We start from the raw sequence: 23,267 nt of genomic DNA, 5'->3' as shown, positions 1-23,267 counted from the left end.
TGAGTCGGTCAGTGAGTCGGTCAGTGAGTCGGTCAGTGAGTCGGTCAGTGTGTCAGTGAGTCGGTCAGTGTGTTGGTCAGTGAGTCGGTCAGTGAGTCGGTCAGTGTGTCGGTCAGTGAGTCGGTCAGTGTGACGGTCAGTGAGTCGGTCAGAGTGTCGGTCAGTGTGTCGGTCAGTGTGTCGGTCAGTGTGTCGGTCAGTGAGTCGGTCAGTGTGTCGGTCAGTGAGTCGGTCAGTGAGTCGGTCAGTGAGTCGGTCAGTGTGTCGGTCAGTGAGTCGGTCAGTGAGTCGGTCAGTGAGTCGGTCAGTGTGTCGGTCAGTGTGTCGGTCAGTGAGTCGGTCAGTGAGTCGGTCAGTGTGTCGGTCAGTGAGTCGGTCAGTGAGTCGGTCAGTGTGTCGGTCAGTGAGTCGGTCAGTGTGTCGGTCAGTGAGTCGGTCAATGTGTCGGTCAGTGTGTCGGTCAGTGAGTCGGTCAGTGTGTCGGTCAGTGTGTCGGTCAGTGAGTCGGTCAGTGAGTCGGTCAGTGAGTCGGTCAGTGTGTCGGTCAGTGTGTCGGTCAGTGAGTCGGTCAGTGTGTCGGTCAGTGAGTCGGTCAGTGTGACGGTCAGTGAGTCGGTCAGTGTGTCGGTCAGTGTGTGTCAGTGAGTCGGTCAGTGTGTCGGTCAGTGAGTCGGTCAGTGAGTCGGTCAGTGAGTCGGTCAGTGAGTCGGTCAGTGAGTCGGTCAGTGAGTCGGTCAGTGAGTCGGTCAGTGAGTCGGTCAGTGTGTCAGTGAGTCGGTCAGTGTGTTGGTCAGTGAGTCGGTCAGTGAGTCGGTCAGTGTGTCGGTCAGTGAGTCGGTCAGTGTGACGGTCAGTGAGTCGGTCAGAGTGTCGGTCAGTGTGTCGGTCAGTGTGTCGGTCAGTGTGTCGGTCAGTGTGTCGGTCAGTGTGTCGGTCAGTGAGTCGGTCAGTGTGTCGGTCAGTGAGTCGGTCAGTGAGTCGGTCAGTGAGTCGGTCAGTGTGTCGGTCAGTGTGTCGGTCAGTGTGTCGGTCAGTGAGTCGGTCAGTGTGTCGGTCAGTGTGTCGGTCAGTGTGTCGGTCAGTGTGTCGGTCAGTGTTTACTGTTGCGTTGCTCTGGTTTTGATGAGTTCAGAGATGTTCTGCCTCTTCCTGCAGACTGTCCCGTTTACGAAGAGCTTCCCGAGGGAGTTGCGGGAGGAGACGATGTTGGCCATTTGTGGCTCGGTGCCTGAAGATGCGAAGAAGTAAGATTGAGCGATCAGTCGGGCCCGGAGCACGTTTCCTTTGATTATCTTCCTTCCTGACGCAGTGTGTGATCCGATGTCCCCTCACCGTGGAGCCGCAGCCCGCAGCTCGGACACACTGCGACACGCGACCTGCGTCCTGATCCGTTCACCATTGTTTCTTCCTCATTGCCTGGGCCACTCCCAGAGGAAGGCTGAATATCTCCGGCATCCCTATTTTCGTCCTCCACCTTCTCCTCGTATCCCTGAATTTCACACACAGCTCCGATTCTCTTCTGAAACCCTCGATTGAACCCGGCCCCCTCCACCCTCTCAGACAGCACATTCCAGACCCTCGATTGAACCCGGCCTCCTCCACCCTCTCAGACAGCACATTCCAGACCCTCGATTGAACCCGGCCTCCTCCACCCCCTCGGGCAGCACATTCCAGACCCTCGATTGAACCCGGCCCCCTCCACCCTCTCAGACAGCACATTCCAGACCCTCGATTGAACCCGGCCTCCTCCACCCTCTCGGGCAGCACATTCCAGACCCTCGATTGAACCCGGCCTCCTCCACCCCCTCGGGCAGCACATTCCAGACCCTCGATTGAACCCGGCCTCCTCCACCCTCTCAGACAGCACATTCCAGACCCTCGATTGAACCCGGCCTCCTCCACCCTCTCAGACAGCACATTCCAGACCCTCGATTGAACCCGGCCTCCTCCACCCTCTCAGACAGCACATTCCAGACCCTCGATTGAACCCGGCCTCCTCCACCCTCTCAGACAGCACATTCCAGACCCTCGATTGAACCCGGCCCCCTCCACCCTCTCAGACAGCACATTCCAGACCCTCGATTGAACCCGGCCTCCTCCACCCTCTCAGACAGCACATTCCAGACCCTCGATTGAACCCGGCCCCCTCCACCCTCTCAGACAGCACATTCCAGACCCTCGATTGAACCCGGCCCCCTCCACCCTCTCAGACAGCACATTCCAGACCCTCGATTGAACCTGGCCTCCTCCCCCCTCTCAGACAGCACATTCCAGACCCTCGATTGAACCCGGCCTCCTCCACCCTCTCAGACAGCACATTCCAGACCCTCGATTGAACCCGGCCTCCTCCACCCTCTCAGACAGCACATTCCAGACCCTCGATTGAACCCGGCCCCCTCCACCCTCTCAGACAGCACATTCCAGACCCTCGATTGAACCCGGCCTCCTCCACCCTCTCAGACAGCACATTCCAGACCCTCGATTGAACCCGGCCTCCTCCACCCTCTCAGACAGCACATTCCAGACCCTCGATTGAACCCGGCCCCCTCCACCCTCTCAGACAGCACATTCCAGACCCTCGATTGAACCCGGCCTCCTCCACCCTCTCAGACAGCACATTCCAGACCCTCGATTGAACCCGGCCTCCTCCACCCTCTCGGGCAGCACATTCCAGACCCTCGATTGAACCCGGCCTCCTCCACCCTCTCAGACAGCACATTCCAGACCCTCGATTGAACCCGGCCCCCTCCACCCTCTCAGACAGCACATTCCAGACCCTCGATTGAACCCGGCCCCCTCCACCCTCTCAGGCAGCACATTCCAGACCCTCGATTGAACCCGGCCCCCTCCACCCTCTCAGACAGCACATTCCAGACCCTCGATTGAACCCGGCCTCCTCCACCCTCTCAAACAGCACATTCCAGACCCTCGATTGAACCCGGCCCCCTCCACCCTCTCGGGCAGCACATTCCAGACCCTCGATTGAACCCGGCCTCCTCCACTCTCTCAGACAGCACATTCCAGACCCTCGATTGAACCCAGCCCCCTCCACCCTCTCAGACAGCACATTCCAGACCCTCGATTGAACCCGGCCTCCTCCACCCTCTCGGGCAGCACATTCCAGATCCTAGCCACTCGCCGGGTGAAACCGGTTCCCCTCGAGTCCCCACTGATTCCTTCACCCATAACCTTCAACCTGTGACCCTCTCGTTCCTGATCCTTCCCCCCCCCGAACGGGAACAATTTCTCCCCAACGACTCTGTCCAACCCCCTCGTGAGTTTGACCATCTCGATCCAATCCCCTCCCAGCCTCCTTCTGTCCCAGGGGAACATTCCCAACCCTCTCCAATCTCTCCTCATCACTGACGTTTCTCATCCCTGGATCGTTTCCTGTAATCCTCTCCTGCTCTCTCTGCAATGTGTTCCCAGCCTTTCTATAGTGTGACCCAGAACTGGTCACAGTTAGGTTAGCGATGAGGGAGTGCCGCACTGTCAGAGGGTCAGTACTGAGGGAGTGCCGCACTGTCAGAGGGTCAGTACTGAGGGAGTGCCGCACTGTCAGAGGGTCAGTACTGAGGGAATGCCGCACTGTCAGAGGGTCAATACTGAGGGAGTGCTGCACTGTCAGAGGGTCAGTACTGAGGGAGTGCTGCACTGTCAGAGGGTCAGTACTGAGGGAGTGCCGCACTGTCAGAGGGTCAGTACTGAGGGAGTGCGGCACTGTCAGAGGGTCAGTACTGAGGGAGTGCCGCACTGTCAGAGGGTCAGTACTGAGGGAGTGCCGCACTGTCAGAGGGTCAGTACTGAGGGAGTGCCGCACTGTCAGAGGGTCAGTACTGAGGGAGTGCCGCACTGTCAGAGGGTCAGTACTGAGGGAGTGCCGCACTGTCAGAGGGTCAGAACTGACGGAGTGCCGCACTGTCAGAGGGTCAGTACAGAGGGAGTGCCGCACTGTCAGAGGGTCAGTACTGAGGGAGTGCCGCACTGTCAGAGGGTCAGTACTGAGGGAGTGCCGCACTGCCAGAGGGTCAGTACTGAGGGAGTGCTGCACTGTCAGAGGGTCAGTACTGAGGGAGTGCCGCACTGTCAGAGGGTCAGTACTGAGGGAGTGCTGCACTGTCAGAGGGTCAGTTCTGAGGGAGTGCCGCACTGTCAGAGGGTCAGTACTGAGGGAGTGCTGCGCTGTCAGAGGGTCAGTACTGAGGGAGTGCTGCACTGTCAGAGGGTCAGTACTGAGGGAGTGCCGCACTGTCAGAGGGTCAGTACTGAGGGAGTGCCGCACTGTCAGAGGGTCAGTACTGAGGAAGTGACGCACTGTCAGAGGGTCAGTACTGAGGGAGTGCTGCACTGTCAGAGAGTCAGTACTGAGGGAGTGCCGCACTGTCAGAGGGTCAGTACTGAGGGAGTGCCGCACTGTCAGAGGGTCAGTACTGAGGGAGTGACGCACTGTCAGAGGGTCAGTACTGAGGGAGTGCTGCACTGTCAGAGAGTCAGTACTGAGGGAGTGCCGCACTGTCAGAGGGTCAGTACTGAGGTAGTGCCGCACTGTCAGAGGGTCAGTCCTGAGGGAGTGCCGCACTGTCAGAGGGTCAGTACTGAGGGAGTGCTGCACTGTCAGAGGGTCAGTACTGAGGGAGTGCCGCACTGTTAGAGAGTCAGTACTGAGGGAGTGCCGCACTGTCAGAGGGTCAGTACTGAGGAACTGCCGCACTGTCAGAGGCTCAGTGCTGAGGGACTGCCGCACTGTTAGAGGGTCAGTGCTGAGGGAGTGCTGCACTGTCAGAGGGTCAGTACTGAGAGAGTGCCGCACTGTCAGAGGGTCAGTACTGAGGGAGTGCTGCTCTGTCAGAGGGTCAGTACTGAGGGAGTGCCGCACTGTCAGAGGGTCAGTACTGAGGGAGTGCCGCACTGTCAGAGGGTCAGTACTGAGGGAGTGCCGCACTGCCAGAGGGTCAGTGCTGAGGGAGTGCTGCACTGTCAGAGGGTCAGTACTGAGGGAGTGCCGCACTGCCAGAGGGTCAGTACTGAGGGAGTGCCGCACTGCCAGAGGGTCAGCTCCTTTCTGTTACTGTGGTGTCCTCCAGCTGATGGAATGAAAACTATTTTTAACTTTTGTCTTTGTTTTTGTAGTTTTGTCATTAACTTTCAGAAGGGTGAAAATGCCGAATCGATTGCGTTCCACTTTGCTCCCTGTTTTGATGGGGGAAAGGAGAGAGTGGTCTATAGCTCCAAGAAGGAAAAGAATTGGGCTCCCATGGCGGATAAATGTGGCGCACTCGACATGAGAGGGAAAAGTTTCAAACTCACTTTCTTTTTCTGGAAGAATTGTTATCAGGTAATGTCGGTCACCTCCGCTGTAACCGTCAGACCGAGGCATTGCGTTTCAAAACAGGCTGGGAAATTATTGCAGGGTCTGGCGCTGGGTGTGGATCCTCCACTCTCTCGCACTGGGTGGTTAGAGACAGCTGGTTAAGTCAGGGTGACTCCGCATGGTCAAAACTGCCGCCCCTCAGCACTCGCCACCCTGAGTCACCCAGCTCGCTCGGTTAGTCTGTCCTGTCCAATGTGTTGAACTGTGCATTGCACGGGTCAGATTGGTAATTAATATGCCTGAATAATGATAATCTTTATCATTGTCACAAGTAGGCTTACATTATCATCTCGTCGCCACACTCCAGCGCCTGTTCGGGTACACGGACGGAGAATTCAGAATGTCCGATTCACCTAACAGCACGTCTTTCGGGACTTGGGGAGGCACGGTAGCACAGTGGTTAGCACTGTGACTTCGCAGCACCAGGGTCCCAGGTTCGATTCCCGGCTTGGGTCACTGTCTGTGCGGAGCATGCACGTTCTCCCCGTGTCTGCGTGGGTTTCCTCCGGGTGCTCCGGTTTCCTCCCACAGTCCAAAGATGTTAAATTGTCCCTTAGTGTCCAGGGATGTGCAGGTTAGGTGGATTGGCCGTGATAAATTGTCCCTTAGTGTCCAGGGATGTACAGGTTAGGTGGATTGGCCGTGTTAAATTGCCCCTTAGTGCCCAGGGATGTACAGGTTAGGTGGATTGGCCGTGATAAATTGTCCCTTAGTGTCCAGGGATGTACAGGTTAGGTGGATTGGCCGTGATAAATTGTCCCTTAGTGTCCAGGGATGTACAGGTTAGGTGGATTGACCGTGATAAATTGTCCTTTAGTGTCCGGGGATGTGCAGGTTAGGTGGATTGACCATGATAAATTGTCCCTTAGTGTCCAGGGATGTACAGGTTAGGTGGATTGGCTGTGATAAATTGTCCCTTAGTTTCCAGGGATGTACAGGTTAGGTGGATTGGCCGTGATAAATTGTCCTTTAGTGTCCGGGGATGTGCAGGTTAGGTGGATTGGCCGTGTTAAATTGTCCCTTAGTGTCCAGGGATGTGCAGGTTAGGTGGATTGGCCGTGTTAAATTGTCCCTTAGTGTCCAGGGATGTGCAGGTTAGGTGGATTGGCCGTGATAGATTGTCCCTTAGTGTCCAGGGATGTACAGGTTAGGTGGATTGGCTGTGATAAATTGTCCCTTAGTGTCCAGGGATGTACATGTTAGGTGGATTGGCCGTGTTAAATTGTCCCTTAGTGTCCAGGGATGTACAGGTTAGGTGGATTGGCCGTGATAAATTGTCCCTTAGTGTCCAGGGATGTACATGTTAGGTGGATTGGCCGTGTTAAATTGTCCCTTAGTGTCCAGGGATGTACAGGTTAGGTGGATTGACCGTGATAAATTGTCCCTTAGTGTCCAGGGATGTACAGGTTAGGTGGATTGGCCGTGTTAAATTGTCCCTTAGTGTCCAGGGATGTACAGGTTAGGTGGATTGACCGTGATACATTGTCCCTTAGTGTCCAGGGATGTACAGGTTAGGTGGATTGGCCGTGTTAAATTGTCCCTTAGTGTCCAGGGATGTACAGGTTGGGTGGATTGGCCGTGATAAATTGTCCCTTAGTGTCCAGGGATGTACAGGTTAGGTGGATTCGCCGTGATAAATTGTCCCTTAGTGTCCAGGGATGTGCAGGTTAGGTGGATTGGCCGTGTTAAATTGTCCCTTAGTGTCCAGGGATGTGCAGGTTAGGTGGATTTGCCGTGATAAATTGTCCCTCAGTGCCCAGGGATGTACAGGTTAGGTGGATTGGCCGTGTTAAATTGTCCCTTAGTGTCCAGGGATGTACAGGTTAGGTGGATTGGCCGTGATAAATTGTCCCTTAGTGTCCAGGGATGTGCAGGTTAGGTGGATTGACCGTGTTAAATTGTCCCTTAGTGTCCAGGGATGTACAGGTTAGGTGGATTGACCGTGTTAAATTGTCCCTTAGTGTCCAGGGATGTGCAGGTTAGGTGGATTGACCGTGTTAAATTGTCCCTTAGTGTCCAGGGATATACAGGTTAGGTGGATTGACCGTGATAAATTGTCCCATGGTGTCCAGGGATGTACAGATTAGGTGGATTGACCGTGATAAATTGTCCCTTAGTGTCCAGGGATATACAGGTTAGGTGGATTGGCCATGTTAAATTGTCCCTTAGTGTCCAGGGATGTGCAGGTTAGGTGGATTGGCCGTGATAAATTGTCCCTTAGTGTCCAGGGATGTAAGGTTAGGTGGATTGGCCGTGTTAAATTGCCCCTTAGTGTCCAGGGATGTACAGGTTAGGTGGATTGACCGTGATAAATCGTCCCTTAGTGTCCAGGGATGTAGAGGTTAGGTGGATTGGCCGTGTTAAATTGCCCCTTAGTGTCCAGGGATGTACAGGTTAGGTGGATTGACCGTGTTAAATTGTCCCTTAGTGTCCAGGGATGTACAGGTTAGGTGGATTGGCCGTGTTGAATTGTCCCTTAGTGTCCAGGGATGTGCAGGTTAGGTGGATTGGCCTTGTTAAATTGTCCCTTAGTGTCCAGGGATGTGCACGTTAGGTGGATTGACCGTGTTAAATTGTCCCTTAGTGTCCAGGGATGTGCACGTTAGGTGGATTGACCGTGTTAAATTGTCCCTTAGTGTCCAGGGATGTACAGGTTAGGTGGATTGGCCGTGTTGAATTGTCCCTTAGTGTCCAGGGATGTACAGGTTAGGTGGATTGGCCGTGATAAATTGTCCCTTAGTGTCCAGGGATGTACAGGTTAGGTGGATTGACCGTGATAAATTGTCCCTTAGTATCCAGGGATGTACAGGTTAGGTGGATTGGCCGTGTTAAATTGTCCCTTAGTGCCCAGGGATGTGCAGGTTAGGTGGATTGACCGTGTTAAATTGTCCCTTAGTATCCAGGGATGTACAGGTTAGGTGGATTGGCCGTGTTAAATTGTCCCTTAGTGCCCAGGGATGTGCAGGTTAGGTGGATTGGCCGTGATAAATTGTCCCTTAGTGTCCAGGGATGTACAGGTTAGGTGGATTGGCTGTGATAAATTGTTCCTTAGTGTCCAGGGATGTACAGGTTAGGTGGATTGGCCGTGATAAATTGTCCCTTAGTGTCCAGGGATGTACAGGTTAGGTGGATTGGCTGTGATAAATTGTCCCTTAGTGTCCAGGGATGTACAGGTTAGGTGGATTGGCTGTGATAAATTGTTCCTTAGTGTCCAGGGATGTACAGGTTAGGTGGATTGGCCGTGATAAATTGTCCCTTAGTGTCCAGGGATGTACAGGTTAGGTGGATTGACCGTGATACATTGTCCATTAGTGTCCAGGGATGTACAGGTTAGGTGGATTGGCTGTGATAAATTGTCCCTTAGTGTCCAGGGATGTACAGGTTAGGTGGATTGGCCGTGATAAATTGTCCCTTAGTGTCCAGGGATGTACAGGTTAGGTGGATTGACCGTGATAAATTGTCCCTTAGTGTCCAGGGATGTACAGGTTAGGTTGGTTGGCCGTGTTAAATTGTCCCTTAGTGTCCTGGGATGTACAGGTTAGGTGGATTGACCGTGATAAATTGTCCCTTAGTGTCCAGGGATGTACAGGTTAGGTGGATTGGCTGTGATAAATTGTTCCTTAGTGTCCAGGGATGTACAGGTTAGGTGGATTGGCCGTGATAAATTGTCCCTTAGTGTCCAGGGATGTACAGGTTAGGTGGATTGGCTGTGATAAATTGTCCCTTAGTGTCCAGGGATGTACAGGTTAGGTGGATTGGCCGTGATAAATTGTCCCTTAGTGTCCAGGGATGTAGAGGTTAGGTGGATTGACCGTGATAAATTGTCCCTTAGTGTCCAGGGATGTACAGGTTAGGTTGGTTGGCCGTGTTAAATTGTCCCTTAGTGTCCTGGGATGTACAGGTTAGGTGGATTGGTCGTGATAAATTGTCCCTTAGTGTCCAGGGATGTACAGGTTAGGTGGATTGGCCGTGATAAATTGTCCCTTAGTGTTCAGGGATGTACAGGTTAGGTGGATTGGCCGTGATAAATTGTCCCTTAGTGTCCTGGGATGTACAGGTTAGGTGGATTGGCCGTGATGAATTGTCCCTTAGTGTCCAGGGATGTACAGGTTAGGTGGATTAACCGTGATAAATTGTCCCTTAGTGTCCAGGGATGTACAGGTTAGGTGGATTGACCGTGTTAAATTGTCCCTTAGTGTCCAGGGATGTGCAGGTTAGGTGGATTGACCGTCTTAAATTGTCCCTTAGTGTCCAGGGATGTACAGGTTAGGTGGATTGACCGTGATAAATTGTCCCTTAGTGTCCAGGGATGTACAGATTAGGTGGATTGACCTTGATAAATTGTCCCTTAGTGTCCAGGTATATACAGGTTAGGTGGATTGGCCGTGTTAAATTGTCCCTTAGTGTCCAGGGATGTGCAGGTTAGGTGGATTGGCCGTGATAAATTGTCCCTTAGTGTCCAGGGATGAAAGGTTAGCTGGATTGGCCGTGATAAATTGTCCCTTAGTGTCCAGGGATGTACAGGTTAGGTGAATTGGCCGTGTTAAATTGCCCCTTAGTGTCCAGGGATGTACAGGTTAGGTGGATTGACCGTGATAAATCGTCCCTTAGTGTCCAGGGATGTACAGGTTAGGTGGATTGGCCGTGATAAATTGTCCCTTAGTGTCCAGGGATGTACAGGTTAGGTGGATTGGCCGTGATAAATTGTCCCTTAGTGTCCAGGGATGTGCAGGTTAGGTGGATTGACCGTGTTAAATTGTCCCTTAGTGTCCAGGGATGTACAGGTTAGGAGGATTGGCCATGATAAATTGTCCCTTAGTGTCCATGGGTGTGCAGGTTAGGTGGATTGACCGTGTTAAATTGTCCCTTAGTGTCCATGGATGTACAGGTTTGGTGGATTGGACGTGATAAATTGTCCCTTAGTGTCCAGGGATGTACAGGTTAGGTGGATTGGCCATGTTAAATTGTCCCTTAGTGTCCAGGGATGTACAGGTTAGGTGGATTGGCCGTGTTAAATTGTCCCTTAGTGTCCAGGGATGTACAGGTTAGGTGGATTGGCCGTGTTAAATTGTCCCTTAGTGTCCAGGGATGTACAGGTTAGGTGGACTGCTCGTGATAAATTGTCCCTTAGTGTCCAGGGATGTGCAGGTTAGGAGGATTGACCGTGATAAATTGTCCCTTAGTGTCCAGGGATGTACAGGTTAGGTGGATTGACCGTGATAAATTGTCCCTTAGTGTCCAGGGATGTACAGGTTAGGTGGATTGGCCGTGATAAATTGTCCCTCAGTGTCCAGGTGTGTACAGGTTAGGTGGATTGGCCGTGATAAATTGTCCCTTAGTGTCCAGGGATGTGCAGGTTAGGTGGATTGGCCGTGATAAATTGTCCCTTAGTGTCCAGGGATGTACAGGTTAGGAGGATTGACCGTGATAAATTGTCCCTTAGTGTCCAGGGATGTACAGGTTAGGTGGATTGGCCGTGATAAATTGTCCCTTAGTGTCCAGGGATGTACAGGTTAGGTGGATTGGCCGTGATAAATTGTCCCTTAGTGTCCAGGGATGTGCAGGTTAGGTGGATTGGCCGTGATAAATTGTCCCTTAGTGTCCAGGGATGTACAGGTTAGGAGGATTGACCGTGATAAATTGTCCCTTAGTGTCCAGGGATGTACAGGTTAGGTGGATTGGCCGTGATAAATTGTCCCTTAGTGTCCAGGGATGTACAGGTTAGGTGGATTGACCGTGATAAATTGTCCCTTAGTGTCCAGGTATATACAGGTTAGGTGGATTGACCGTGATAAATTGTCCCTTAGTGTCCAGGGATGTACAGGTTAGGTGGATTGGCCGTGATAAATTGTCCCTTAGTGTCCAGGGATGTGCAGGTTAGGTGGATTGACCGTGTTAAATTGTCCCTTAGTGTCCAGGGATGTGCAGGTTAGGTGGATTGGCTGTGATAAATTGTCCCTTAGTGTCCAGGTATATACAGGTTAGGTGGATTGACCGTGATAAATTGTCCCTTAGTGTCCAGGGATGTACAGGTTAGGTGGATTGGCCGTGATAAATTGTCCCTTAGTGTCCAGGTATATACAGGTTAGGTGGATTGACCGTGATAAATTGTCCCTTAGTGTCCAGGGATGTGCAGGTTAGGTGGATTGGCCGTGATAAATTGTCCCTTAGTGTCCAGGTATATACAGATTAGGTGGATTGACCGTGATAAATTGTCCCTTAGTGTCCAGGTATATACAGGTTAGGTGGATTGACCGTGATAAATTGTCCCTTAGTGTCCAGGGATGTACAGGTTAGGTGGATTGGCCGTGTTAAATTGTCCCTTAGTGTCCAGGTATATACAGATTAGGTGGATTGACCGTGATAAATTGTCCCTTAGTGTCCAGGGATGTACAGGTTAGGTGGATTGGCCGTGTTAAATTGTCCCTTAGTGTCCAGGGATGTACAGGTTAGGTGGATTGGCCGCGATAAATTGTCCCTCAGTGTCCAGGGATGTACAGGTTAGGTGGATTGACCGTGTTAAATTGTCCCTTAGTGTCCAGGGATGTACAGGTTTGGTGGACTGGCCGTGATAAATTGTCCCTTAGTGTCCAGGGATGTGCAGGTTAGGAGGATTGGCCGTGTTAAATTGCCCCTTAGTGTCCAGGGATGTACAGGTTAGGTGGATTGACCGTGATAAATTGTCCCTTAGTGTCCAGGGATGTACAGGTTAGGTGGATTGGCCGTGTTAAATTGTCCCTTAGTGTCCAGGGATGTACAGGTTAGGTGGATTGGCCGTGATAAATTGTCTCTTAGCGTCCAGGGATGTACAGGTTAGGTGGATTGACCGTGTTAAATTGTCCCTTAGTGTCCAGGGATGTACAGGTTTGGTGGACTGGCCGTGATAAATTGTCCCTTAGTGTCCAGGGATGTGCAGGTTAGGAGGATTGGCCGTGTTAAATTGCCCCTTAGTGTCCAGGGATGTACAGGTTAGGTGGATTGACCGTGATAAATTGTCCCTTAGTGTCCAGGGATGTACAGGTTAGGTGGATTGGCCGTGTTAAATTGCCCCTTAGTGTCCAGGGATGTACAGGTTAGGTGGATTGACCGTGATAAATTGTCCCTTAGTGTCCAGGGATGTACAGGTTAGGTGGATTGGCTGTGTCTCTCTGGGGAACAGCTCTGTGTCTCTCTGGGGTACAGCTCTGTGTCTCTCTGGGGTAACACTCTGCGTCTCTGGGGTACAGCTCTGTCTCTCTGGGGTACAGTTCTGTGCGTATCTGGTGTACAGTTCTGTGTCTCTCTGGGGTACAGCTCTGTGTCTCTCTGGGGCACAGCTCTGTGTCTCTCTAGGGTACAGCTCTGTGTCTCTCTGGGGTACAGCTCTGTGTCACTCACTGGGGTACAGCTCTGTCTCTCTGGGGTACAGCTCTCTCTCTGTGGGGTACAGCTCTGTGTCTCTGTGGGGTACAGCTCTGTCTCTCTGGGGTACAGCTCTGTGTCTCTCTGGGGTACAGCACTGTGTCTCTCTGGGGTACAGCTCTGTGTCTCTTTCTGGGGTACAGATCTGTCTCTCTGGGGTACAGCTCTGTGTCTCTCTGGGGTACAGCTCTGTGTCTCTCTGGGGTACAGCTCTGTGTCTCTCTGGGGTACAGCGCTGTGTCTCTCTGGGGTACAGCTCTGTGTCTCTCTCTGGAGTACAGATCTGTCTCTCTGGGGTACAGCTCTGTGTCTCTCTGGGGTACAGCTCTGTGTCTCTGGGGTACAGCTCTGTGTCTCTGTGGGGTACAGCTCTGTCTCTCTGGAGTACAGCTCTGTGTCTCTCTGGGGTATAGCTCTGTCTCTCTGGGGTACAGCTCTGTCTCTCTGGGGTACAGCTCTGTGTCTCTCTGGGGTAAAGCTCTGCCTCTCTGGGGTACAGCTCTGTGTCTCTCTGGGGTACAGCTCTGTGTGTATCTGGGGTACAGCTCTGTATCTCTGGGGTACAGCTCTGTGTCTCTGGGGTACAGCTCTGTGTCTCTCTGGGGTACAGCTCTGTATCTCTGGGGCACAGCTCTGTGTCTCTCTGGGGTACAGCTCTGTGTCTCTGGGGTACAGCTCTGTGTCTCTCTGGGGTACAGCTCTGTCTCTCTGGGGTACAGCTCTGTGTCTCTCGGGGGTACAGCTCTGTGTCTCTCTGGGGTACAGCTCTGTCCCTCTGGGGCACAGCTCTGTGTCTCTGGCGTACAGCTCTGTGTCTCTCTGGGGTACAGCTCTGTATCTCTGGGGTACAGCTCTGTGTCTCTCTGGGGTACAGCTCTGTGTCTTTGGGGTACAGCTCTGTCTCTCGGGGGTACAGCTCTGTGTCTCTCTGGGGTACAGCTCTGTGTGTATCTGGGGTACAGCTCTGTCTCTCTGGGGTACAGCTCTGTGTCTCTCTGGGGTACAGCTCTGTGTCTCTGGGGTACAGCTCTGTGTCTCTCTGGGGTACAGCTCTGTCTCTCTGGGGTACAGCTCTGTGTCTCTCTGGGGTACAGCTCTGTCTCTCTGGGGTACAGCTCTGTGTCTCTCTGGTGTACAGCTCTGTGTGTATCTGGGGTACAGCTCTGTCTCTCTGGGGTACAGCTCTGTCTCTCTGGGGTACAGCTCTGTGTCTCTCTGGGGTACAGCTCTGTGTGTATCTGGGGTACAGCTCTGTCTCTCTGGGGTACAGCTCTGTGACTCTCTGGGGTACAGCTCTGTGTCTCTGGGGTACAGCTCTGTGTCTCTCGGGGGTACAGCTCTGTCTCTCTGGGGTACCGCTCTGTCTCTCTGGGGTACAGCTCTGTGACTCTCGGGGGTACTGCTATGTGTCTCTCGGGGGTACAGCTCTGTGTCTCTGGGGTACAGCTCTGTGTCTCTCTGGGGTACAGCTCTGTGTCTCTCTGGGGTACAGCTCTGTGTGTATCTGGGGTACAGCTCTGTCTCTCTGGGGTACAGCTCTGTGACTCTCTGGGGTACAGCTCTGTCTCTCTGGGGTACAGCTCTGTGTCTCTCGGGGGTACAGCTCTGTCTCTCTGGGGTACCGCTTGTCTCTCTGGGGTACAGCTCTGTGACTCTCGGGGGTACTGCTATGTGTCTCTCGGGGGTACAGCTCTGTGTCTCTGGGGTACAGCTCTGTGTCTCTCTGGGGTACAGCTCTGTGTCTCTCTGGGGTACAGCTCTGTCTCTCTGGGGTATGTGGTGTTGGGTGTTCTGACACACAGATGAGCCAACGCGGTTGTATATGGTACAACGCTATTTTATTCAAACTTACTATGTACAGTTTTGTCTTGACACTCTGCACGTGGGGATTCCCTGTTTGTGATTTTGTAACAGCTCTTCTCCGTGTCTTTATCCCCAGACCTACTGACCACCAGGTGTCGTGCTCGTGCTTTTTATGTGGTTGGTGTTCTTGTCTGTGATTGGTTGTGGTGTTGTGTGCTCTGATTTGCCTGTTAGTGTGTCCATCATGATGTGTGTGTTTGAATATCATGACATCCCCCCTTTTTTCAAAGATATGTGCCTACGTGGTAATAAATATGATCGTGTCGTGAGTGCATCTAAGAGTGTGTGTGTGTCGTGTGCAGCATGTGCATATGACGGAACTATGTACATGGGGCGATGTCGGGTGCGTCACATGAACCAAGTTGTACCATAACATAACATAAATGCGAACGAGAGAAGAAGAAAAAAAACTTGAACAGTTGTCCAGTCAGACGACATCTGGAACGATAAACAACAACAGGTTATCATGTAAAATTGTGCAACTTGTTAGACATATGAACGGTATTATAAGTCCAGTCTAATGGGCTTGCGACGAGTTCGGGTTGACCGTCAGGGTGGCACACCAGTCATCGGCTGGATTGATGGCATTGACCTTGTTGACATCAATGACGGAAACTCGGAAGGCATCCTGGTCATCTGCATCACTTAACTGGAAGTCTTGATGCGTGGGCTGGACGGTCCTGACTTGTCTGCGAGATTGTCGGGGATGTGCAGGATCCATGGGTTGAGCCGAACGACAGTGGGCAGCGTAGTGGCCCATCTTGCCACATCTGAGGCACTGTCGGTGTTTAGCAGTACATTGCCCTTTTAAATGTACAGCTCCACAATTGCCGCACGTCATGACGTCACGGCGTTCGTTGCGCCACTGCGCATGCGCAGTGCGATCTTGCGGTGGGCGCGCCTGCGCAGTGCGTCCCTCGTTGTGGCCGTTATTTTTGGCGCGCACCAGCGCGGGAGACCGCGAAAAGCACGGGAAGCGGCCGCTGTCGTCCGGGCCGTGGGTCGGGAAGTAATCGACGGCCTGGATGCGTTCGACGTCGTGGGCGGCCTGGCTTGCCGATTCGACGGCTGGGGACCCCCTCCGTGCCAACTCGGACGCCTGAAATCGGGCAAAACGGCAGGTAGCATTTTCGTGGAGGACACAGGCTTCCACAGCAGACGCTAAGGTGAGGCTTTTCATTTTAAGAAGCTGCAGGCGTAGGCCACTAGAGGCAACGCCAATAACAATCTGGTCCCTGATCATGGACTCTGTGGTGGTGCCGTAACCGCAGGACTGCGCTAGAATCCGGAGGTGCGTCAAGAAGGGTTGAAAAAGCTCCTCCTTACCTTGCAGGCGTTGCTGAAAGAGGTATCTTTCAAAACTTTCATTTACTTCAACTTGAAAGTGCTGGTCCAGTTTGAGGATGACCGTGTCATATTTGGATTGGTTTTCGCCTTCTTCGAACACCAGTGAGTTGAAGACGTCGGTGGCGTGCTGACCTGCGTAGAAGAGGAGCATTGCAATCTTCGTGTCATCCGAGGCACTCTGTTTTTTTGGTGGCACGGATGTACAGGTCAAATCGCTGCCTGAAGAGCTTCCAATTGGTACCAAGGTTCCCCGCGACTTGCAACGGCTGCGGTTTGTCGGTGCGGTCCATGTCCAGAATGGCAGGTTAGTTGGCAGGTATCGATCCACTCCTGTAACCATGTGGTGTTGGGTGTTCTGACACACAGATGAGCCAACACGGTTGTATATGGTACAACGCTATTTTATTTAAACTTACTATGTACAGTTTTGTCTTGACACTCTGCACGTGGGGGTTCCCTGCTTGTGATGTTGTAACAGCTCTTCTCCGTGTCTTTGTCCCCAGACCTACTGACCACCAGGTGTCGTGCTCGTGCTTTTTATGTGGTTGGAGTTCTTGTCTGTGATTGGTTGTGGTGTTGTGTGCTCTGATTTGCCTGTTGGTGTGTCCATCATGATGTGTGTGTTTGAATATCATGACAGGGTACTGCTCTGTGTCTCTCTGGGGTACAGCTCTGTTTCTCTGGGGTATAGCTCTGTGTCTCTCGGGGGTACAGCTCTGTGTCTCTGGGGTACAGCTCTGTGTCTCTCAGGGGTACAGCTCTGTCTCTCTGGGGTACAGCTCTGTCTCTCTGGGGTACAGCTCTGTGTCTCTCTGGGGTACAGCTCTGTGTCTCTGGGGTACAGCTCTGTGTCTCTCTGGGGTACAGCTCTGTGTCTCTCGGGGGTACAGCTCTGTGTCTCTGGGGTACAGATCTGTGTCTCTCTGGGGTACAGCTCTGTTTCTCTGGGGTACAGCTCTGTGTCTCTCTGGGGTACAGCTCTGTTTCTCTGGGGTACAGCTCTGTGTCTCTCGGGGGTACAGCTCTGTCTCTCGGGGGTACAGCTCTGTGTCTCTCTGGGGTACAGCTCTGTCTCTCTGGGGTACAGCTCTGTGTCTCTCTGGGGTACAGCTATGTTTCTCTGGGGTACAGCTCTGTGTCTCTCTGGGGTACAGATCTGTCTCTCTGGGGTACAGCTCTGTGTCTCTCGGGGGTACAGCTCTGTCTCTCGGGGGTACAGCTCTGTGTCTCTCTGGGGTACAGCTCTGTCTCTCTGGGGTACAGCTCTGTGTCTCTGGGGTACAGCTCTGTGTCTCTCAGGGGTACAGCTCTGACTCTCGGGGGTACAGCTCTGTGTCTCTCTGGGGTACAGCTCTGTCTCTCTGGGGTACAGCTCTGTGTCTCTCGGGGGTACAGCTCTGTGTCTCTCTGGGGCACAGCTCTGTGTCTCTCGGGGGTACAGCTCTGTGTCTCTCGGGGGTACTGCTATGTGTCTCTCGGGGGTACAGCTCTGTCTCTCTGGGGTACAGCTCTGTGTGTATCTGGGGTACAGCTCTGTGTCTCTCTGGGGTACAGCTCTGTCTCTCTGGGGTACAGCTCTGTGTCTCTGTGGGGTACATCTCTGTGTCTCTCTGGGGTACAGCTCTGTGTCTCTCGGGGGTACAGCTCTGTCTCTCGGGGGTACAGCTCTGTGTCTCTCTGGGGTACAGCTCTGTCTCTCTGGGGTACAGCTCTGTGTCTCTGGGGTACAGCTCTGTGTCTCTCTGGGGTGCAGCTCTGACTCTCGGGGGTACAGCTCTGTGTCTCTCTGGGGTACAGCTCTGTCTCTCTGGGGTACAGCTCTGTGTCTCTCGGGGGTACAGCTCTGTGTCTCTCTGGGGCACAGCTCTGTGTCTCTCGGGGGTACAGCTCTGTGTCTCTCGGGGGTACTGCTATGTGTCTCTCGGGGGTACAGCTCTGTGTCTCTGGGGTACAGCTCTGTGTGTATCTGGGGTACAGCTCTGTGTCTCTCTGGGGTACAGCTCTGTCTCTCTGGGGTACAGCTCTGTGTCTCTGTGGGGTACATCTCTGTGTCTCTCTGGGGTACAGCTCTGTGTCTCTGGGGTACAGCTCTGTGTCTCTGGGGTACAGCTCTGTGTCTCTCTGGGGTACAGCTCTCTGTCTCTCTGGGGTACAGCTCTGTGTCTCTCTGGGGTACAGCTCTGTCTCTCTGGGGTACAGCTCTGTGTCTCTCTGGGGTACAGCTCTGTGTCTCTGGGGTACAGCTCTGTGTCTCTCTGGGGTACAGCTCTGTGTCTCTCTGGGGTACAGCTCTGTGTCTCTGGGGTACAGCTCCGTGTCTCTCTGGGGTACAGCTCTGTGTCTCTCTGGGGTACAGCTCTGTCTCTCGGGGGTACAGCTCTGTGTCTCTCTGGGGTACAGCTCTGTGTCTCTCTGGGGTACAGCTCTGTGTCTCTCTGGGGTACAGCTCTGTGTCTCTGGGGTACAGCTCTGTGTCTCTCTGGGGTACAGCTCTGTGTCTCTCTGGGGTACAGCTCTGTGTCTCGGGGGTACAGCTCTGTGTCTCTCTGGGGTACAGCTCTGTGTCTCTCGGGGGTACAGCTCTGTGTCTCTGGGGTACAGCTCTGTGTCTCTCTGGGGTACAGCTCTGTCTCTCTGGGGTAAAGCTCTGTGTCTCTCTGGGGTACAGCTCTGTGTCTCTCTGGGGTACAGCTCTGTGTGTATCTGGGGTACAGCTCTGTGTCTCTCTGGGGTAAAGCTCTGTCTCTCTGGGGTACAGCTCTGTGTCTCTCTCTGGGGTACAGCTCTGTGTCCCTCTGGGGTACAGCTCTGTGTCTCTCGGGGGTACAGCTCTGTGTCTCTCTGGGGTACAGCTCTGTCTCTCTGGGGTACAGCTCTGTCCCTCTGGGGTACAGCTCTGTGTCTCTCAGGGGTATAGCTCTTTGTCTCTCTCTGGGGTACAGCTCTGTGTCTCTCTCTGGGGTACAGCTCTGTGTCTCTCGGGGGTACAGCTCTGTCTCTCTGGGGTACAGCTCTGTCTCTCTGGGGTACAGCTCTGTGTCTCTCTGGGGTACAGCTCTGTCTCTCTGGGGTACAGCTCTGTCTCTCTGGAGTACAGCTCTGTGTCTCTCTGGGGTACAGCTCTGTCTCTCTGGGGTACAGCTCTGTGTCTCTCGGGGGTAAAGCTCTGCCTCTCTGGGGTACAGCTCTGTGTCTCTGGGGTACAGCTCTGTGTCTCTCTGGGGTACAGCTCTGCGTCTCTGGGGTACAGCTCTGTGTCTCTCTGGGGTACAGCTCTGTGTCTCTGGGGTACAGCTCTGTGTCTCTCTGGGGTACAGCTCTGTGTCTCTGGGGTACAGCTCTGTCTCTCGGGGGTACAGCTCTGTGTGTATCTGGTGTACAGCTCTGTGTCTCTCGGGGGTACAGCTCTGTCTCTCGGGGGTACAGCTCTGTGTGTATCTGGGGTACAGCTCTGTGTCTCTCGGGGGTACAGCTATGTCTCTCTGGGGTACAGCTCTGTGTCTCTCTGGGGTACAGCTCTGTGTCTCTCTGGGGTACAGCTCTGTGTCTCTGGGGTACAGCTCTGTGTCTCTCGGGGGTAAAGCTCTGCCTCTCTGGGGTACAGCTCTGTGTCTCGGGGGTACAGCTCTGTGTCTCTCTGGGGTACAGCTCTGCGTCTCTGGGGTACAGCTCTGTGTCTCTCTGGGGTACAGCTCTGTCTCTCTGGGGTACAGCTCTGTCTCTCGGGGGTACAGCTCTGTCTCTCTGGGGTACAGCTCTGTGTCTCTGGGGTACAGCTCTGTGTCTCTCTGGGGTACAGCATTGTGTCTCTGGGGTACAGCTCTGTCTCTCGGGGGTACAGCTCTGTGTCTCTCGGGGGTACAGCTCTGTCTCTCGGGGGTACAGCTCTGTCTCTCTGGGGTACAGCTCTGTCTCTCTGGGGTACAGCTCTGTGTCTCTGGGGTACAGCTCTGTGTCTCTCTGGGGTACAGCTCTGTGTCTCTGGGGTACAGCTCTGTGTCTCTCGGGGGTACAGCTCTGTCTCTCGGGGGTACAGCTCTGTCTCTCTGGGGTACAGCTCTGTGTCTCTCTGGGGTACAGCTCTGTCTCTCTGGGGTACAGCTCTGTGTCTCTCTGGGGTACAGCTCTGTGTCTCTCGGGGGTACAGCTCTGTGTTTCTCTGGGGTACAGCTCTGTGTCTCTCTGGGGCACAGCTCTGTGTCTCTCGGGGGTACAGCTCTGTGTCTCTCTGGGGTACAGCTCTGTGTCTCTCTGGGGTACAGCTCTGTGTCTCTCGGGGGTACAGCTCTGTGTCTCTCTGGGGTACAGCTCTGTCTCTCTGGGGTACAGCTCTGTGTCTCTCTGGGGTACAGCTCTGTGTCTCTCTGGGGTACAGCTCTGTCTCTCTGGGGTACAGTTCTGTCTCTCTGTGGTACAGCTCTGTCTCTCTGGGGTACAGCTCTGTCTCTCGGGGGTACAGCTCTCTCTCTCTGGGGTACAGATCTGTGTCTCTCTGGGGTACAGCTCTGTGTCTCTCTGGGGTACAGCTCTGTGTCTCTCTGGGGTACAGCTCTGTGTCTCTCGGGGGTACAGCTCTGTGTCTCTCTGGGGTACAGCTCTGTGTCTCTCGGGGGTACAGCTCTGTCTATCGGGGGTACAGCTCTGTGTCTCTGGGGTACCGCTCTGTGTCTCTCGGGGGTACAGCTCTGTGTCTCTGGGGTACAGCTCTGTCTCTCTGGGGTACAGCTCGGTCTCTCTGGGGTACAGCTCTGTGTCTCTCTGGGGTACAGCTCTGTGTCTCTCTGGGGTACAGCTCTGTCTCTCGGGGGTACAGCTCTGTGTCTCTCGGGGGTACAGCTCTGTGTCTCTCTGGGGTACAGCTCTGTGTCTCTCAGGGGTACAGCTCTGTCTCTCTGGGGTACAGCTCTGTGTCTCTGGGGTACAGCTCTATGTCTCTCTGGGGCACAGCTCTGTGTCTCTCGGGGGTACAGCTCTGTGTCTCTCTGGGGTACAGCTCTGTCTCTCGGGGGTACAGCTCTGTGTCTCTCGGGGGTACAGCTCTGTGTCTCTCTGGGGTACAGCTCTGTCTCTCTGGGGTACAGCTCTGTCTCTCGGGGGTACAGCTCTGTGTCTCTCTGGGGTACAGCTCTGTCTCTCGGGGGTACAGCTCTGTGTCTCTCTGGGGTACAGCTCTGTGTCTCTCGGGGGTACAGCTCTGTGTCTCTCTGGGGTACAGCTCTGTCTCTCGGGGGTACAGCTCTGTGTCTCTCTGGGGTACAGCTCTGTGTCTCTCTGGGGTACAGCTCTGTCTATCGGGGGTACAGCTCTGTCTTGGGGTGAGCTGAAATCACACACGTTTTAAGATTCATTTTGAATTCTCTTCCTTTCCTTTAGGCCTGTCTGAACGGCAAAAATCTGTTGATCTTTGACAAGAGTGAGGCTGACTCCGAGATCAACGCTGTTAACATTTACGGCAATGTGAAAGTCGACAGTTTGAAGGCTTTTGACCTCCGCTGTGTGAAAACAGTAAGTGACTAAAATAAACGCAAAACGGGCCCGAAGCGATCACACCGAACATCATCAGAGGGTCAGTGCTGAGGGAGTGCCGCACTGTCAGAGGGTCAGTACTGAGGGAGTGCCGCACTGTCAGAGGGTCAGTACTGAGGGAGTGCCGCACTGTCAGGGGATCAGTACTGAGTGAGTGCTGCACTGTCAGAGTGTCAGTACTGAGGGAGTGCCGCACTGTCAGAGGGTCAGTGCTGAGGGAGTGCCGCACTGTCAGAGGGTCAGTACCGAGGGAGTGCTGCACTGTCAGAGGGTCAGTACTGAGGGAGTGCTGCACTGTCAGAGGGTCAGTACTGAGAGAGTGCCGCACTGTCAGAGGGTCAGTGCTGAGAGAGTGCGGCACTGTCAGAGGGTCAGTACTGAGGGAGTACTGCACTGTCAGAGGGTCAGTACTGAGGGAGTGCCGGACTGTCAGAGGGTCAGTACTGACGGAGTGCCGCACTGTCAGAGGGTCAGTACTGAGGGAGTGCTGCACTGTCAGAGGGTCAGTACTGAGGGAGTGCTGCACTGTCAGAGGGTCAGTACTGAGGGAGTGCTGCACTGTCAGAGGGTCAGTACTGACGGAGTGCCGCACTGTCAGAGGGTCAGTACTGAGGGAGTGCTGCACTGTCAGAGGGTCAGTACTGAGGGAGTGCTGCACTGTCAGAGGGTCAGTACTGAGGGAGTGCTGCACTGTCAGAGGGTCAGTACTGAGGGAGTACTGCACTGTCAGAGGGTCAGTACTGAGGGAGTGCCGGACTGTCAGAGGGTCAGTACTGAGGGAGTGCTGCACTGTCACAGGGTCAGTACTGAGGGAGTGCCGCACTGTCAGAGGGTCAGTACTGAGGGAGTGCCGCACTGTCAGAGGGTCAGTACTGAGGGAGTGCCGCACTGTCAGGGGATCAGTACTGAGTGAGTGCTGCACTGTCAGAGGGTCAGTACTGAGGGAGTGCCGCACTGTCAGAGGGTCAGTACTGAGGGAGTGCCGCACTGTCAGAGGGTCAGTACTGAGGGAGTGCCGCACTGTCAGAGGGTCAGTACTGAGTGAGTGCTGCACTGTCAGAGGGTCAGGACTGAGTGAGTGCCGCACTGTCAGAGGGTCAGTACTGAGGCAGTGCCGCACTGTCAGAGGGTCAGTACTGAGTGAGTGCTGCACTGTCAGAGGGTCAGTACTGAGGGAGTGCCGCACTGTCAGAGGGTCAGTACTGAGGGAGTGCCGCACTGTCAGCGGGTCAGTGCTGAGGGAGTGCCGCACTGTCAGAGGGTCAGTACTGAGGGAGTGCCGCACTGTCAGAGGGTCAGTACTGAGGGAGTGCCGCACTGTCAGAGGGTCAGTACTGAGGGAGTGCTGCACTGTCAGAGGGTCAGTACTGAGGGAGTGCCGCACTGTCAGAGGGTCAGTACTGAGGGAGTGCCGCACTGTCAGAGGGTCAGTACTGAGGGAGTGCTGCACTGTCAGAGGGTCAGTACTGAGGGAGTGCTGCACTGTCAGAGGGTCTGTACTGAGTGAGTGCCGCACTGTCAGAGGGTCAGTACTGAGCGAGTGCTGCACTGTCAGAGGGTCAGTACTGAGGGAGTGCTGCACTGTCAGAGGGTCAGTACTGAGGGAGCGCCGCACTGTCAGAGGGTCAGTACTGAGGGAGTGCCGCACTGTCAGAGGGTCAGTACTGAGCGAGTGCTGCACTGTCAGAGGGTCAGTACTGAGGGAGTGCCGCACTGTCAGAGGGTCTGTACTGAGGGAGTGCCGCACTGTCAGAGGGTC

The 23,267-nt window shown here is 54.0% G+C and overlaps 1 protein-coding gene and 1 long non-coding RNA gene across 2 annotated transcripts; both read left to right on the top strand.

Annotated features, from left to right (window-relative positions):
* The first annotated feature begins 1,135 nt into the window (after positions 1-1,135).
* On the top strand, positions 1,136-21,500 carry LOC140407540 (galectin-8-like). The gene is made up of 3 exons (XM_072494937.1): positions 1,136-1,244; positions 5,131-5,335; positions 21,356-21,500. Exons 1-3 carry the CDS (start codon positions 1,204-1,206, stop codon positions 21,497-21,499), a joined length of 390 nt encoding a protein of 129 aa, XP_072351038.1. The 5' UTR covers positions 1,136-1,203; the 3' UTR covers position 21,500.
* On the top strand, positions 6,560-7,877 carry LOC140407541 (uncharacterized). Its single transcript, XR_011939685.1, has 3 exons — positions 6,560-6,933; positions 7,038-7,302; positions 7,563-7,877. It is a non-coding gene; the product is annotated as an uncharacterized lncRNA (long non-coding RNA).
* Positions 21,501-23,267: the final 1,767 nt, after the last annotated feature.

Source organism: Scyliorhinus torazame, unplaced genomic scaffold (assembly GCF_047496885.1).
Source record: "Scyliorhinus torazame isolate Kashiwa2021f unplaced genomic scaffold, sScyTor2.1 scaffold_1571, whole genome shotgun sequence".
NCBI classification, from domain to species: domain Eukaryota; kingdom Metazoa; phylum Chordata; class Chondrichthyes; order Carcharhiniformes; family Scyliorhinidae; genus Scyliorhinus; species Scyliorhinus torazame.
The sequence above is the reverse complement of the archived record's forward strand: the minus strand, read 5'-3'. Positions and strand labels throughout refer to the sequence as shown.